This window comes from Eschrichtius robustus, chromosome 19, assembly GCF_028021215.1.
Source record: "Eschrichtius robustus isolate mEscRob2 chromosome 19, mEscRob2.pri, whole genome shotgun sequence".
NCBI lineage: Eukaryota > Metazoa > Chordata > Mammalia > Artiodactyla > Eschrichtiidae > Eschrichtius > Eschrichtius robustus.
The window spans coordinates 54586359-54602003 of record NC_090842.1 but is presented as its reverse complement, the minus strand read 5'-3'; the positions used below and the strand labels follow the sequence as shown (position 1 = coordinate 54602003).

General features: G+C 37.6%; 1 protein-coding gene and 1 non-coding gene across 9 annotated transcripts in view; one reads left to right on the top strand and one right to left on the bottom strand.

The window, feature by feature from the left end:
* Positions 1 to 58: 58 nt before the first annotated feature.
* The window catches only part of ZNF568 (zinc finger protein 568), a 40165-nt gene continuing 24578 nt past the window's right edge, over positions 59 to 15645 (top strand). The window contains exons 1-5 of one of the 8 annotated variants that reach the window (XM_068528517.1): positions 93 to 174; positions 1438 to 1508; positions 5247 to 5308; positions 5428 to 5519; positions 7040 to 7098. In XM_068528517.1, the coding sequence (XP_068384618.1) occupies positions 5444 to 5519; positions 7040 to 7098 (135 nt within the window). In that variant the 5' untranslated portion in view covers positions 93 to 174; positions 1438 to 1508; positions 5247 to 5308; positions 5428 to 5443. The other 7 variants (XM_068528512.1, XM_068528518.1, XM_068528513.1 and 4 more) reach the window with 7 other exon arrangements.
* Positions 9950 to 10079, bottom strand: LOC137753968 (small nucleolar RNA SNORA25). The gene has a single exon (XR_011071650.1). It is a non-coding gene; the product is annotated as a small nucleolar RNA SNORA25 (small nucleolar RNA).

Genomic DNA, 15645 nt, shown 5'->3' with positions numbered 1-15645 from the left:
GAGCCGGGCCGCGAGGGCTTCTGGGAGGCGTTGTGTAGTGGAACTTCCGTTGGGAGGCGGGCGCGGAGGGTTGGTTCGGCGTTACCGGCGTCTGGCTCGGGCCATCGTGCGTGTCACCTTCACCCAGCCTCCCAGAAACTGCGCGTTAGATGTGCACTCGGGCGTTTCCGGCAGGTGACGCTACCGCGTCCCCGCAGCGGGACTTGAAGGAGGGCCTCAAGCAATCTGGGCTGAACCAGCGCGCGCCGCTGACGGGGCGGAGCCTTTAAGGAGGCCCAGAGTGTCTGGAGTAGTGGCAGTGCAGAGTGCTCGGGGTGGGAGTACGCTCCTGGAGCGTGGCTGGAGTTGTTGGAACAGGAAACTGGTGAAGAGTTAGTGTGTGTGTGATTATGATGGTTTGTGGGGTTGTGATCCTGTGTGTGTGATTGTGATGATGCGACAGTGATGGGGGTGTGGTTGTGTTGAGTGTGGTGGAGTAATTGTGATGGGATATTTGTGTCATGGTGATGTTTGTAATTGTGATTTATGATAACGTGTGTGGTGTTGTCTGTGATTGTCAGGTAGATGTGCAGAGTGTGGAGGTGTTTGCAATTGTGATATGTGTAGTGGTTCTTGTCTTACCTCATTTGACTTTTGTGTAGCCTTTGGCATAATTGGTAACCGCATGAAAAAATTTTCTGTATTTGGTTTCACGTGGTCTTTCCTCCCCATTGGCCACTCTTTCTTAGTCCCCTTTGCTGCCCTTTTTTGCCCCCAGCAGTTCTTGGCCCGGTTCTGTTGTGCTCCAGTTTCCCTTGGTGATCTTTTCCAGATTTATTATTTCATCTTCCTGTGTCTTCTTTTATTATATGTATTAGTTATTGTGATCATAATAATGCTGCCTAACAAACCACTCTTAAACTCAGTGGCATGAAACAGCAAGCATTTATTCTCTTGTTCACAGGTTTGCAGGTTCTGTGTTCAGCTTATCTAGGCTGGGCTTGCCTGGGTGGCTGGACTGCAGAATCGATTCAGACCTGCTCCACATGTATTCTTTCTGCAGCTCAGGCTAAAAGGACAGTGGTTACCAGGACATGTGCTTCTCCTGGTGGATCACCAGCATACAAGACAGATCATAAAAACACCCTTAAAAACCTCTGCTCCAAAGTATACTAATATTAGGTTAGCTAAAGCTATTCAGGTGCCTAAGTGTAACATTAATTACACCCAGTCAGAGGGCAAGGCAAAAAGTGTGAATGTGTAATCCTCTTAGCGGAGGGTGAAACATTGGGACCAAGATTCCAATCTACAACATTAAGAAACATGCCTCTTTATCCTGGTGAATGTCTTTTAGTCCATGTTCTCATTTGTCTGATAATATTGCTTCTCACGTTTTGTTATTGTATTTTCCAGGAATTTCATTTTACAACCCCTTCCCTTTATGTCTTTATACTTCAGGTCTGTCTCTTCTTAAGAGCATATTGCTGGGCTTTTCCCCTTTTTATCCTGTTTGACTGTTATTTTAATAGGTGAGTTTAATTCATTTACATTTATTGTGATTGCTGATAAAAATTTGTTTTATTTTCTATTATGCCTTCTTTTTTATTGTGCAGGTTTACCTTATCCCCATTTCTTTCTCCAATGCTTTGGTTTCTTATCCTTGAATTTTTTTTTAAATTAATTAATTAATTTATTTTTGGCTGCGTTGGGTCTTCGTTGCTGCGTGTGGGCTTTCTCTAGTTGTGGTGAGCGGGCTTCTCATTGCAGTGGCTTGTTGCAGAGAACGGGCTCTAGGGCATGTGGGCTTCAGTAGTTTTGGCTCATGGGCTCTAGAGCTCAGGCTCAGTAGTTGTGGTGCACGGGCTTAGTTGCTCCGCGACATGTGGGATCTTCCTGGACCAGGGCTCAAACCCATGTCCCCTGCATTGTCAGCCGTATTCTTAACCACTGTGCCACCAGCGAAGCCCTCTTATCCTTGAATTTTTAACATGCATGTTTAACAAAACCCAAACTTAAATAAGGTTTTAGAACACTTGAACTCCAAACTACCCACCCATTTCTATGTTATTCTTATCTGATATTTTGCTTTCTTCTAATTTTAATTACCCCAAATTAGTATTTATTCATTTGCTCAATATGTACAGCTGACCTTTGAACAACGTGGGGGTCCGATTCCCTCCCCACCCCTTGCAGTCAAAAATCTAAGTAGAACTTTACAGTTGGCCCTCTGTATCCTAGGTTCTGCAGCTGCAGATTCAACCAACCTCAGATCGTGTAGTAGTACTGTAGTATGTACTTACTGAAAAAAAAATCTGCGTGTAAGTGGACCCACACTGTTCAAACCCGTGTTGTTCAAGGGTACACTCTGTGTGTATTTTTTTTAATTGTGGTAAAATAGAGATAACATAACACATGACATAAAATTTGCTATCATAATATCTGTACCCCTATGTTCGTTGCAACGATATTCACAGTAGCCAAGATATGGAAACATCTATCCATTAACAGATGAATGGGTAGAGAAAATGTGGCGTATATGTACACTGGAATATTATTCAGCCTTAAGAAAGAAGGAAATCCTGACATTTGTGACAACATGGATGAACCTTTAGGACATTATGCTAAATGAAATAAGCCAGTTACAGGACAAATACTACATGATTCTTTTACATGAGGTATTGAAAATAATCAGACTCAAAGAAGCAGGGAGTAGAATGGTGGTTGCCAGGGGCTGGGAGAGAGGGAAATGGGGAATTGTTTTCCAATAGGTACAAAGTTTCTGTTATGTAAGATGAATAAGTTCTAGAGCCCTGTACAACATAGTACCTATATTAACAAAGTGGTACTATGCACTTTAAAATACGTTGAGAGTAGATCTCATGTTAGCTGTTCTTACTGGAAAAAAAAACACAAAACACAAGGAAGTGTTTGGAGGTGATGGATATGTTTAGTACCTTGGTTATGGTATTGGTATTAACAGATATATGAATATGTCCAAACTGATCAGGACATATACACGTAGATTTGTGCAGGGTTTTTTTGTATCAGATATACCTCAATAAAGGCAAAAAAAATACACAAAAATTTTACCATCTTACCAACCATTTTTAAGTGTTCAGTGGCATTACATCCATCATGGCTGTGCCACCATCACCATCTGTTTATCCATAGAACTCTTTTTATCTTGCAAAACAGAAACTGTACCCATTAAACAATAACTCCCCATTCCTTCAGTCCCCCAGTTCCAGGCAACCACCATTCTACTTTCTGTCCCTATGAATTTGATTTTACCTCATTATGTACTCTGTGTACCAGATTGTACAGTATTTGTCCTTTTGTGACTGGTTTATTTAACTTAGCATAATGTCCTCAAGGTTCATCCATGTTAAAGCATGTGTCAGAGTTTTCTTCCTTGTTAAGGCTGAATAATATTTCATTGATTGTATATACCACATTTTGTTTATCCATTTATCTGTCAGTGGACAGTTGGATTGTTTCTTTTGACTATTCCAAATAATGCTGCTACAAACATGGGTGTACAAATACCTGTTCAAGTCCTTGCTTTCAGTTCTTTTAGGTATATATCCACAAGTGGAATTTATGGATCATATAGTAATTCTATTCTTAATTTTTTGACTGCCATACTGTTTTCCCTAGTGGCTATACCAGTTTATCAACATATTTTTTGAGCACCTACTATCAGTGGCAAAAAGACAAAAATAAATCCCTGTTTTCATGTATTTTATATGAGGAGGTGGAAAGACAATATGCATGATAAATTATATAATTTGTTAGTGATAATTGCCATTCGAAAAAAATAGAAACTGTGTGAGGGACAGTAGGAGTATATCCCAAGCATAACACTTCTCAAAATTTATTATAATTGAATGTTTTCTGTTTTATTATTTCTTTTCTGTCATTCAGAGTAAGGATTAGTCTACTCTCTTGTGTATCATTTTTTTCACCATAGATGATAAATTAATGTCATGTGACAATGTCACTGTGACATGAGTACAATTCTCATTTCAAATGACGAGCATGGGAGTTCTATGTTACAACTCTCGTTTATCTCAATTGTCAAGATAGATAGGAAATGGAGTAGCTGGACTTTTAATGCACCTCTCTTTCACACCAAATCTGGGGTTGCTGAAAATCTGAATGTTTTTTGACTCAGCTTTATATCTGTCACTGCATCAGGCCTACACCTTTATGCTTACAAAAGATATTTGAGGAGCAGATATTATGTGAACATCACTATTGTATTCACTTTGTTTCTAGACTCTTAGTGTTTCTATTGGTTCAGCCTGAGTTGCTGAGTCTTTGAGTTTTCTTCCAGACTCTTGCTGTCTCAGCATTTCTGGTCAGTGACTCCAGGGACTGTGAATTACAAGCAAGGAAGCTAATTGTTTGGGACTGTATTAATTATCTATTACTGTGTAATAAGGTACCTCAAAATTTAGTGGCTTAAACAACAATAAACATATATTAACAATAAACATTATCTCAGTTTTTGGGGAGTGGAGAGTGACTTAGCTGGGTATTCTGGCTCAGATATTTCATTAAGTTGCAGTCAATTGCTGGCAGGGCTGCAGTCATCAGAAGGCTAATGGGGACTGGAGGATTTGCTTCCAAGATGGCTGGCAAATTGGTGTTGGCTGCTGGCACAAGCCTCTCCCTAAGGCTTGTTGAGTGTCTTCATGGCATGGTGGCTGGCTTCCTTCAAAGTGCGTGATTCAAAAATGTGCAAGACAGGCTTCCCTGATGGCGCAGTGGTTGAGAATCTGCCTGCCAATGCAGGGGACATGGGTTCGAGCCCTGGTCTGGGAGGATCCCACATGCCGCGGAGCAACTAGGCCCGTGAGCCACAATTACTGAGCCTGCGCGTCTGGAGCCTGTGCTCCGCAACGAGAGGCCGTGACAGTTAGAGGCCCGCGCACCGCGATGAAGAGTGGCCCACGCTTGCCACAACTAGAGAAAGCCCTCGCACAGAAACGAAGACCCAACACAGCCATAAATAAATTAAAAAAAAAAAATGTGCAAGACAGAAACCACGATGTCTTTTATGACCTAACCTTGGAAGTCACACACTGTCATTTCTGCAATATCCTATTGGTTATACAGGTCAACTCTATTCAGTGTGGGAGGGGTGTATGAAAGACATGAATACCAGAAGACAACGATCATTGGGGGCCACCTTGGAGGCTGGTTCCCATAGGGATCCAGTGAGAAGACATCAGGTAAATTGGATTTATATCATAAGCCCACAGGTCCTGGCTCCACAAAGATAAGACAGATCTGTGATGTGAGGATAAAGAACCGTGAAGAGCAGGTATCTATCGTGGAAGGAGACCTCCTGATCTGAGACCTTCCCTGGAAGCTGGGGAGTCCTGAGATAGAGTGGACCCTGAAATTGCTAGACCTGCACCCTATCTTAACCCCTCTGTTTAGGGTGGGAAAGGCCTGAATGACATCTCAACCTTCAGAGATCAGCAGTAGCTGTGTGACAACGGAGCGTTTGACCCAGATGATGGAAAGGACAGGTGAGGTGGCTCAGAGATGGGCAGAGTTTAGGAGAGAGTCTGTAAAAAGAGTTACGAAGTTCAGTACTCCTACCAAGAAAGTTCACAAGTTATTGACCGTGTTGACGTTTGTTTTTTATTTTATTCACTTGACAACTGTTTTTTAAAATAAAATTTTAATATAATTCCTATTTTTCTTAAATACATTTAGATTTTTTTAAAAGTACTGTTAAATATATAACTGTAAACAAAAGTTTCCTGTTCCATTCCTTCCCATACCCTGGTCCCACTACCCATAGGCAATTACTTGGAACATTTTTTTCTGGATATTCTGGTATTCAGCTCTGCTTTCCTGAATAACATCCTCATACTGCTAATGTTTGAATTCAGTTTTAGATATTTCCTATTGACTTTTGACAGTAGAAATAAGGATTTATCTCTGTTTTCTATCTAACCCCTTCCTCATCACCCTCACCCCACCCCGACTCCCACCCACTCTTCTCCTTGCCCTTCTTTCTAATATGGTGTTTTGTTCAAGGTTGGAGGTTGACCAAATGTCAGGATATGTATGCATTTTCTTTTGAGCTAGTCAGTTTTCCCAGCAAGAAGTCCTAGATTGTTTGAGGAGTATAAGCCAGGACTCCTGCTTTTGGGAGGCAAAGAAAAGAAAAAAGTTGAGGGGAGCACTTCATCTTTCAATCTGACAGCTTTTACTTAATTCCCTTATTTTCTCTACATTGCTTCAACCCCACCTTGTATGTAGTTCCCTGTTTTTCAGCCCCACCCCAAACTCCTGCCTGTAGAAGTACCTAATACCTCCATTCCTGAGCCTTTCAAGTGTTCTGCCATGGTTTCCCCACCCTCACTTAAGCTTCATCTTTCTCTAAGTTAGAAACCAGTCATTTGCTCTCTGTCTTTCAAAATTTTGTTGACATCTCTTATCCGCTAAAATCTTCTGTATTCTTTGTCCTTGTGAGATTGTTTCTTTTGTTTCTTTTGTTTTGGTTGTGTTTCAGAGAGCAGAAATAAATGCAAGTATTCAGTCTTCCATTTTTAACCTTAAGGCCCTGAATTTTTTAGGGTAAAAAATAAGTCAATTAAGTTATTTTAAAATGTCTTTAGAATTATAACTGCTTTTCATTCCATCATATGAATGTTCCACAGTGCCTGTAACCTGTCTCTGATTAAAGTTTTTTCCAAATTCTTTACAGTGCTTCATAAATAATTTAATCCTTAAATCTTTGTGGTATTTATTATTATGTACTTTAAAAATCTCCTATTAGGAATAAAATAGCAGGAAACTAGGGAAATAGATTCATTGGGCACCCTAGACTTAGCCCTCCAGAAATTCCCATAGAACCCTGTATGATTAAATTACAAGCCATCTATGTACATTTCAGTGTCTCTGTAGCCTGGTGGTGGTTAATATTTCTCAAAGGTCTGAGGATCATTATAGGTGATCTTATAGCTGGTGCTGAAGATTTCTCTAGTCCTTTATCTGGGGCTCTGAAGTAAACAGATTTTTATTTCTCTTTCCTCAGCTTGGTGTTCTCCAGATTCTGCCCTTTTCAAGGAAGAAGAGGATATGACCAGTTCTCTTGTACGTTGCTTTTTTTTTTATTATTAATTAATTTATTTTTGGCTGCGTTGGATCTTCGTTGCTGTGCGCGGGCTTTTTCTAGTTGCGGCGAGCGGGGGCTACTCTTCATTGCGGTGCACGGGCTTCTCATTGCAGTGGCTTCTCTTGTTGCCAAGCCCGGCCTCTAGGCGTGCGGGCTTCAGTAGTTGCAGCACACCGGCTCAGTAGTTGTGGCACATGGGCTTAGTTGCTCCGCAGCATGTGGGATCCTCCTGGACTAGGGCTCGAACCCATCTCCCCTGCATTGGCAGGCAGATTCTTAACCACTGCGCCACCATGGAAGTCCCCTCTTGTACGTTTTAAGCATTTATTTGTTTCCTGCATTATTTTACAATGCAGTTGCAATGGGTTACCTTAACCTACCAGTAAGTTGGAAAAAACTAAATCAAAAATCAAGGTGAGGAAAAATACAGCTAGAAGGTCAGAACCTGGGGAAATTTGACATATGGCTATGCAGAAACAGGTCCATACAGGATTATAAAACTTGAGTTCAAATTTGAGGAACTTCCATGGCAGTCCAGTGGTTAAGACTTTGCCTTCCAATGGAGGGGGTGAGGGTTCAATTCCCTGGTCAGGGAGCTGAGACCCCACATTTCTCACGGCCCAAAAAGCAAAACATAAAACAGAAGCAATATTGTAGCAAATTTAATAAAGACTTTAAAAATGGTCCACATACAAAAAATCTTTAAAAAAAATTTTTTGAATATGATCTGGAGAAGCAAAAGCAAACTGAGACATAAAGTTCATCCCATAATTTGCACTACTTATGAGGAAAAAGCTTATAATTCAGGAAAGAAGAAAGCTTTTCATTGGCACCTAGGTCAAAAAGAAATCCAAAATAATTCCATAATTCTTACGATTTTAAGCTCAGTTTATTAAAAGTCCTTCTTGGCCATAGATTAAAAACTAGAATTATCAGGAAGAGTAAATCGAGTACTTCTTTCAGATGATCCTCCATATATATTTCCTTCAGTTGAGACTTTTTAAGTTGAGCTAAAATATATACTAAAATTCTGTGGCAGAATTTTGATAGTTCTGGTATCTGTAACTCTCCACGTCTTTTTTTTATGGTCTCAAAAGATACAGTATTCTTCATCTTCTTACAAAATGACTCATTTTCCTCTGCTGTTGATTCTTTTTGTTTCCAACACTGGGATCCCTCATACTTCTGTATTTTAAATATTTTCCACTGCCTCTTTTTCCTCAGCTCATATCTTTTCCATCCTGAAACACATACACACTTCTATTGACCATATGATTCTGTGGCTTATCCAGTTATTTCTCCTTTTGGCAGAGTGGTTTTCTGGGCCTAGACAGACTTGGGTTCAAATCTTGGCTCAGTGACTTACTAAGTGCATGATTATGGGCAAGTTTCTTAATCTCTTTGGCCTTAGTTACATCATCTGTAAGTGGGGATAATAATAATACTTACCCCATAGGAATATTGGGAGGGTTAAATGCATAGTAAGTGCTCCATAAATGATAAACATTGTTAATAATTATTAGCTATATAAATCTTTCTACCTGAAAAGGTCTTTGAATGTGTTCGCTGTATTCATTGACCTACTTTTTTACTTTAACATATGAAACTGATAAGATAAAAGAGTAGATGCCTCATTTGTGTTCACAAAATTAATTCTTCTCTTCAATAAAACTACCATAAACACTGTAATAAGGCAAAACTGGAAACAGTTTTTGTAATACATATGCAGAAATATACTAGCAATTCTTAAAAACCAATAATTAAGAAAATAGAAAATTGGGTGAAGAACATGAGCAAGCAGTTGGAAAAAATGCAAGTGGCCAATAAATATTTTAAAATAAAAATGTCACAAAAAAAAAAGACTATTCAGATTTGTAGATACATTTTTTAGATGTATTTTGAATTAGTGGGTAATGACCATCTTTTATGAGAGGATTCCAAATAATTAGTTCACATGTGAATTTTCCTTATAAAGTAAAAAGCTGGAGATAAGGAGTTGTGATCTACAAATAGGACACTCTATTAGCTTTCAAAAACTTCATTCAGTTCCTTTCAGACACCAGAGCCAGACATCTTGGTCTGGACTATCAAACAGAAATGGACTGCCTATGTTTCTGGGCATTCATTCTAGAATATGGATGTAAATATATTCCGTGGCAGCTTTTATTTATATTTGAATAGACTACCCAGCAGCTAGAAAAATCTTCTACAGCAATAAGTATAATAGCTTTACTGAGTACCTATTATGTGCCAGGTATATTGTGCTATAAGCTTAACATAGCTTATTTCATGTAATCATTATCAGAAGTGTGTAAGGTAGATATTATTTTAATTTTTACAGAGAAAGGAAGTGAAGCACAGAGGTTAAGAAACTTACATAACTTCATGCATCTAGTGTGCAGTAAAGCCAGGATTCAAACCCATGCAACCTGACTCTAGGACCACACTCTTATGATACTGTACAAATGGAAATCCACTCATGAGTGAAGAAATGCAAATTTTGCCAATTGACTGTTCATATTATTTGTCCATTTTATGCCATTAGTCCTTTTTCTACTTGAAATTAAGGGATTTTAAGAATGCCTGCTTCAGCATTAGGATTTATGGAGATATCTTCTTCTAATTTGTCACTTATATGTTATCGTGTATCTTTTGTTGTATATAAACTTTAAATTTGGATAGTTTCATCTAGCATATGATAAGTTTGTGCATACAGTAAGAATTCAGTCAAAATTAATATGCAACATTAATTTTTATTGTTGTTGTTAAACTTGGGAAACATTTATTTTTACTTTCCCATATCAGCAATCATGGATATAAGTGGTTAAATCTTGTATCTCCTCAGGAAGACATAGCACTGTTGAGTGACTATTATTACATCCCATGGAGAACTTCAGTCTTTGGTCACAGCATTAAGAGCTCCTGGTTTTGGTCTCATAAGCCCTCTTTGAAATGACATATGCAACATTAATGTTTAATAGTCTTCTTTCATGAGTTGCCAATGTTGGTATTTTATAAGATATCTTTCCTAATATTATGTTACAGTTTCTTTTCAAAGCTTTGCTTTTCATATTTAGTCTTTGATCCAACTGGAATTCAATTTTGTAATTGGTCCAAGGTAGGAATTTACTGATAATTATATCAGTAAAATTATTTTTGCATGTAGGTGACCAGTGTTCCAATACCATTTGTTAAATAGATCTTTACTTTGTGATGCCACCTTTATAATATACATGCTTAATCGTTTCTAGGCTCTTTATTCTGTTTCTTTAATCTGTTTGTCTACATCTACACCAGTACTATGCTCTGTGTGTGTGTGTGTGTGTGTGTGTGTGTGTGTATGTGTTTACATTGTCTTAACTACTTTAACTTTATAATAACCCTGTTTGCTTGGCAGGGATTTCCCCACTTCCCACTACACAAATGTTCCAGTTTTAAAAAATTTCTCAGCTACTTTGGGACCGCTGTGCTTTCATTTGAATTTTAGAATCAGTTTATCTAGCTCTAAGGAAAAAACGCTGTTGGGATTTTAATTGGAATTGCAAAGAATTGTAGACTACAGACCTTCCTGACTTACATCCTGATAAACCCATCATAATTTGAAAATAGCATAAATTGAAAATACATTTAATACACCTATCCTACCAAACATCATAGCTTAGTTTAGCCTACCTTAAATATGCTGAGAACACTTACATTAGCCTTCAATCATCTAACACAAAGCCTATTTGATAATAAAGTGTTGAATATCTCATGTGATTTATTGACTACTGTACTGAAAATGAAAAACAGAATGGTTTAATGGGTATAGAATGGTTTTAAGGGTGTACTGGTTGTTTACCCATGTGATCACATGGCTGACTGGGAGCTATGGCTTGTTGCCGCTGCCCGGCATCACCAGAGAGTATCATACCACATAAAGCTAGCCTGAGAAAAGATCAAAACTTAAAATTCAAGGTATCTATGTTTTCTGTGTGTATCACTTTTGCACCATTGTAAAGTCGAAAATTCATAAGTTAAACTATCTTAGGTTGGGGACTGTGTAATTGGAGAAGAATCGAGTGAAACATTTTTTTCTGTCTATCAGAAAGATGTTTCAATTTAAGGAAATCCATTAATATAATTTATCATATTCAAAAAAATATATAATCAGCTCCATAGAGCTACTAATTTTTTTTAAATCAGAATTTGAGATTTTTTAAAGAGGATCTATTTATAAAATAGAAGTAAAAGGACACTTCCTTAACATGATATTTTAAAAAATTATTCTACACACATACTAAGCTAAAGGCCAGAACCATGTTTCCTGCGGGAAATGATACATATTCCTACTAAAGTCAGGAACATGACCAGATTACTCATGGTACCACATTTATTTACTATAATTCTATATGCATATAGAAAAGAAAAAAAAGATAAAAATTGGGAAGGTGCATACAAAATTATATCTAGGTGATACAATTATGTATGTGGGCAGTTGAAGAGGAAACGAGAATTCAATACAGTATGGAAACAAAATTAATATACAGAAATCAACAGCATTTCTATATACAAACTACTAACCAGTTCAAAAGTAAAATGGAAGGTGGGAATTCCCTGGCGGTCCAGTGGTTAGGACTCGGTGCTTTCACTGCCATGGCCCAGGTTCATTCCCTGGTCGGGGAACTAATATCCTGCAAACCTCACGGTGCAGCCAAAAAAAATTAAAATTAAAAAATAAATAAAATGGAAGAAAAATGTTAAGAGTAGAAACAAAATCCTAAAGGAAAAAAAAAAATATCCGATGTATATGGGAGAAAGAAACCTTTAAAGCATTACTGAGACCTAAAAGAGGATTTGAATAAATTTTTAATACATACTTTTTTTGGAAAAGATCATCATTATTAAATCAATATAAATTCTCTTTAATCTTGAGATTTATTGGAATCTCAAATATTCTAAATATTCTTTTTAAGGCAAGTCTATTCAAGCTGAGTGTAGAAGACATTTGAAAAATAAGTGTGTAAAATATCCAAGAAAAAATATGAAAAATGTTGTGTGTTATGCTCTAAGTTTTAAAAAGAAGAATATTCGTTTAATGTTTGTGTGACTTTAAGGAAAAAAAAAAACTTTTACAAAAAGTTGCCGGTCAGAAAGAAAAAAGTTGCCAGTCAGCATATATACCATAGAACTAACATGTAATTACCTTTATGCCTTCACTGTAAACTTTGTTATTTTTAAAAAAAGATTTATCATATTAAGTATCATAAAAATGAAGGAGAGGAAACTGCTGTGATACCAGCAGGACCTCTGGAAATGCTAAGGCTTCCTGCCAGGGCCCAGGAGATACTCATCTTTTTCTTGGTTCTGTCTGACAGGAGGAGGAATAAAATTTAATGACACGAACTGTGAATTTGTGTTTTTTAACAATCCTCTTTGTTCCTTGCTCCTAATATGGAATTCTTGACATATGTATGTAAAGAGAGTCAACATCTTAGGAAAATAGACTATTTGTTCTAAAGCACTGATTCATCATTTTATACAGTTAGAAATTAACCCATATTTACTTTTGTTACTTGTTTTATAATTTTTGGCAGGAGTACAATTTTTTTTTTTGGTATGAAATTTATGCTAATTTACTAGTTAGTGGGAAAGATGTTTTAATGCTAATTTACTAGCACTAGTAGAAAATATATTTTCTTTGTTGTTGTTCTTCCCTATTTTTTTTAGTGGTTCATATTCCATAGGGGTTATCTATTCCTGAAACATTTATTGAATGATTATTGGGTGCCAACCTCAGTTCTGAGTGCTTCACAGTTTTTGGTCTCATTTAGTCCTCATAACACCCCTTGGAGGAAAACGCCACTTTACAGATGAGGCTCAAATTTGGCTATTTGTCGATTTTAGTTTTAAAAAAAACTTTTTTTGTTTTTGGCTGCGCTGTGAGGCTTGTGGGATCTTAGTTCCCAACCAGGGATTGAACCCGAGCCATGGCAGTGAAAGCGCCGAGTCCTAACCACTGGACTGGCAGGGAATTCCCACACGATTAAATTTTGAAGCCAGGATTTGAACTCATGATGTCAGACTCTACAGCCTGTTAACCATGAAAAATATCTAAATCCAGCTCCATTTTGAGAGCCTAATACTTTGAAAAGTTTTCAATCAGGTATCTTTTCAGCTTTTCTGCTGCTTTTATGAGAACTTTATGCTCATGCAGGTTGACTATGTGGGCTTTGGGCTGCAGATCACCTGGCCCTGACTCAGGCTGTGGCATGGGCACATCTCCTCCACATGCGTTCATTCAGGTGAAAGAGCAGCAGCTTTCTGGGGCAGGGTCTTCACTTGCCAGATCACTGGAGTACATGAACCAAGTCAAGGATGTGTTTAAAAACAAAATTCAACTGATTACATTTTGAAGATCTTACTGGCTTTATTCAATGATTCATGAGTCAGGGAACATCCAATCTAGCAGATACATAGAACTCTGAGGAGCTGTACCAAATCAAAGACTTTTATAGGCAGAAGGGAGTGGGAATAAGGAAGTTATAGTAGCAAAAAGTGGATTGGTTCTGGCCAGGTTACTTTCCTTTAGGGGATGATAGGGTCTATCAGGCAGATTACCTCACTAATGCTGATCAGGTGATTCCTGCTTGACTAGTTTAAGGTTTTATTTCTAGGAGAGGCTGAAACTGTAGGTAAGTCTCAGTTTGGTGACATGAGGCTTAGCATAAGTGACTCCATTTTGGGCCTGTTGTCTTGTTTTTAACAGGTATAAGCGCATTTCAGGCCTCTACTCACATCATGTTCACTGACATTCCTTTAGCTCTAACAAATGGCTCATTCAGGGCCCACACTGGGGGATGGGACATTAGCTAGAGACACAAATGACTATTTGTGGAATAATAAGTTAATCAGTAACATTTTCTGATGGAATTATTTTTATTGGAATTTTTTTAAAACTTGAAATACATTGAAACAGTCTCACAACCTAAAAAAAACTTTGTTGACATATAAGTCACATACCATAAAATTGACACATTTAAAGTATATAATTCAATGACTTTTAGTATGAGTTGCCGTTACCACAATCAATGTTAGGACATTTCATCACCCTAAAAAGGAACTCTGTACCCATGAGCTATCACTTCCCATTTCCCCCCAAGTCTCCTTTGTACTTTCTGTTTCTATGGATTTGCCTATTCTGGACATTCGTATAAATGGAATCATATAATATATGGTCCTTTGTGACTGTCTTCTTTCACTCAGCATAATGTTTTCAAGGCTCATCCATTTTGTAGCTTGTATCAGTACTTTGTTTCTTTTTATTTCCAAATAGTATTCTCTTATATGAATATGACATTTTTTTATAAATGTATTTATTTATTTATATTTTATTTTTTTGGCTGTGTTGGGTCTTCATTGTGGCAAGTGGGGGCTACTCATCGTTGTGGTGCACGGGCTTCCCATTGCAGTGGCTTCTGTTGTTGCGGAGCATGGGCTCTAGGCATGTGGGCTTCAGTAACTGTGGCACAGGGGCTCAGTAGTTGTCGCTCATGGGCTCTAGAGCTCAGGCTCAGTAGTTGTGGTGCGTGGCTTAGTTGCTTCACAGCATGTGGGATCTTCCTGGACCAGGGCTCGAACCCATGTCCCCTGCATTGGCAGGCAGATTCTTAACCACTGCGCCACCAGGAAAGTCCTGAATATGACATATTTTATTTATCTTTTTATTAGTTAATGGACATTTGAATTATTTCCACTTTTTGGCTATTACGAATAATGTAGCTAAGAACATTTGTGTACAAGTTTTTATGTGGCATATATTTTTAGTTCTCTCATTATATGTAGTGGAATTGCTAGCTTATACAGTAACTCTACATTTAACTTTTTAAGGAACTGCCCCACTATTTTACACAACAGTTGTACCATCTTACGTTTCCACCAGCAGTGGATGAGGATTCTAGTCTCTCCACATCCTCATCAACACTTATTATTATCTGTCCTTTTGATTATAACCATCTAGTGGTTGTGAAGTGATATTTCATTGTGATTTTGATTTACGTGTACCTGGTAATTAGTGATGTTGAGCATCTTTTCATGTGCTTATTGGCCATTTGTATATCTTCTTTGAAGAAATGTTTATTTAGATCCTTTGCCCATTTTTTAATTGGTTTGTCTTTTTATTATGTAATTGTAAGAGATCTTCATATATATTCTAGATATGTTTCTTATCTGGTATATGATCTGTAAATATTTTCTCCCAGCCTATGGGTTGTCTTTTCACTTTCTTGATGATGTCCTTGAAAGCACAAGATTTTTACATTTTTCTGATGTCCATTTTTATTTAATTTTCTTTTGTTGCTTGTGCTTTTGGTGTCATATCTTAAAAAACCATTGCCTATCCACAGTTACAATTTACCCTTTTTTTTCATTCATTTTTTCCTTTCACATAGTCATAATATCTCAATTTTATTTCAACTCCAAGTTTGTTTTTTTTTTCCATTTGTGTTTTTGGGTTTTCTTTTATCCTGGTTCCTTGGCAATGTATA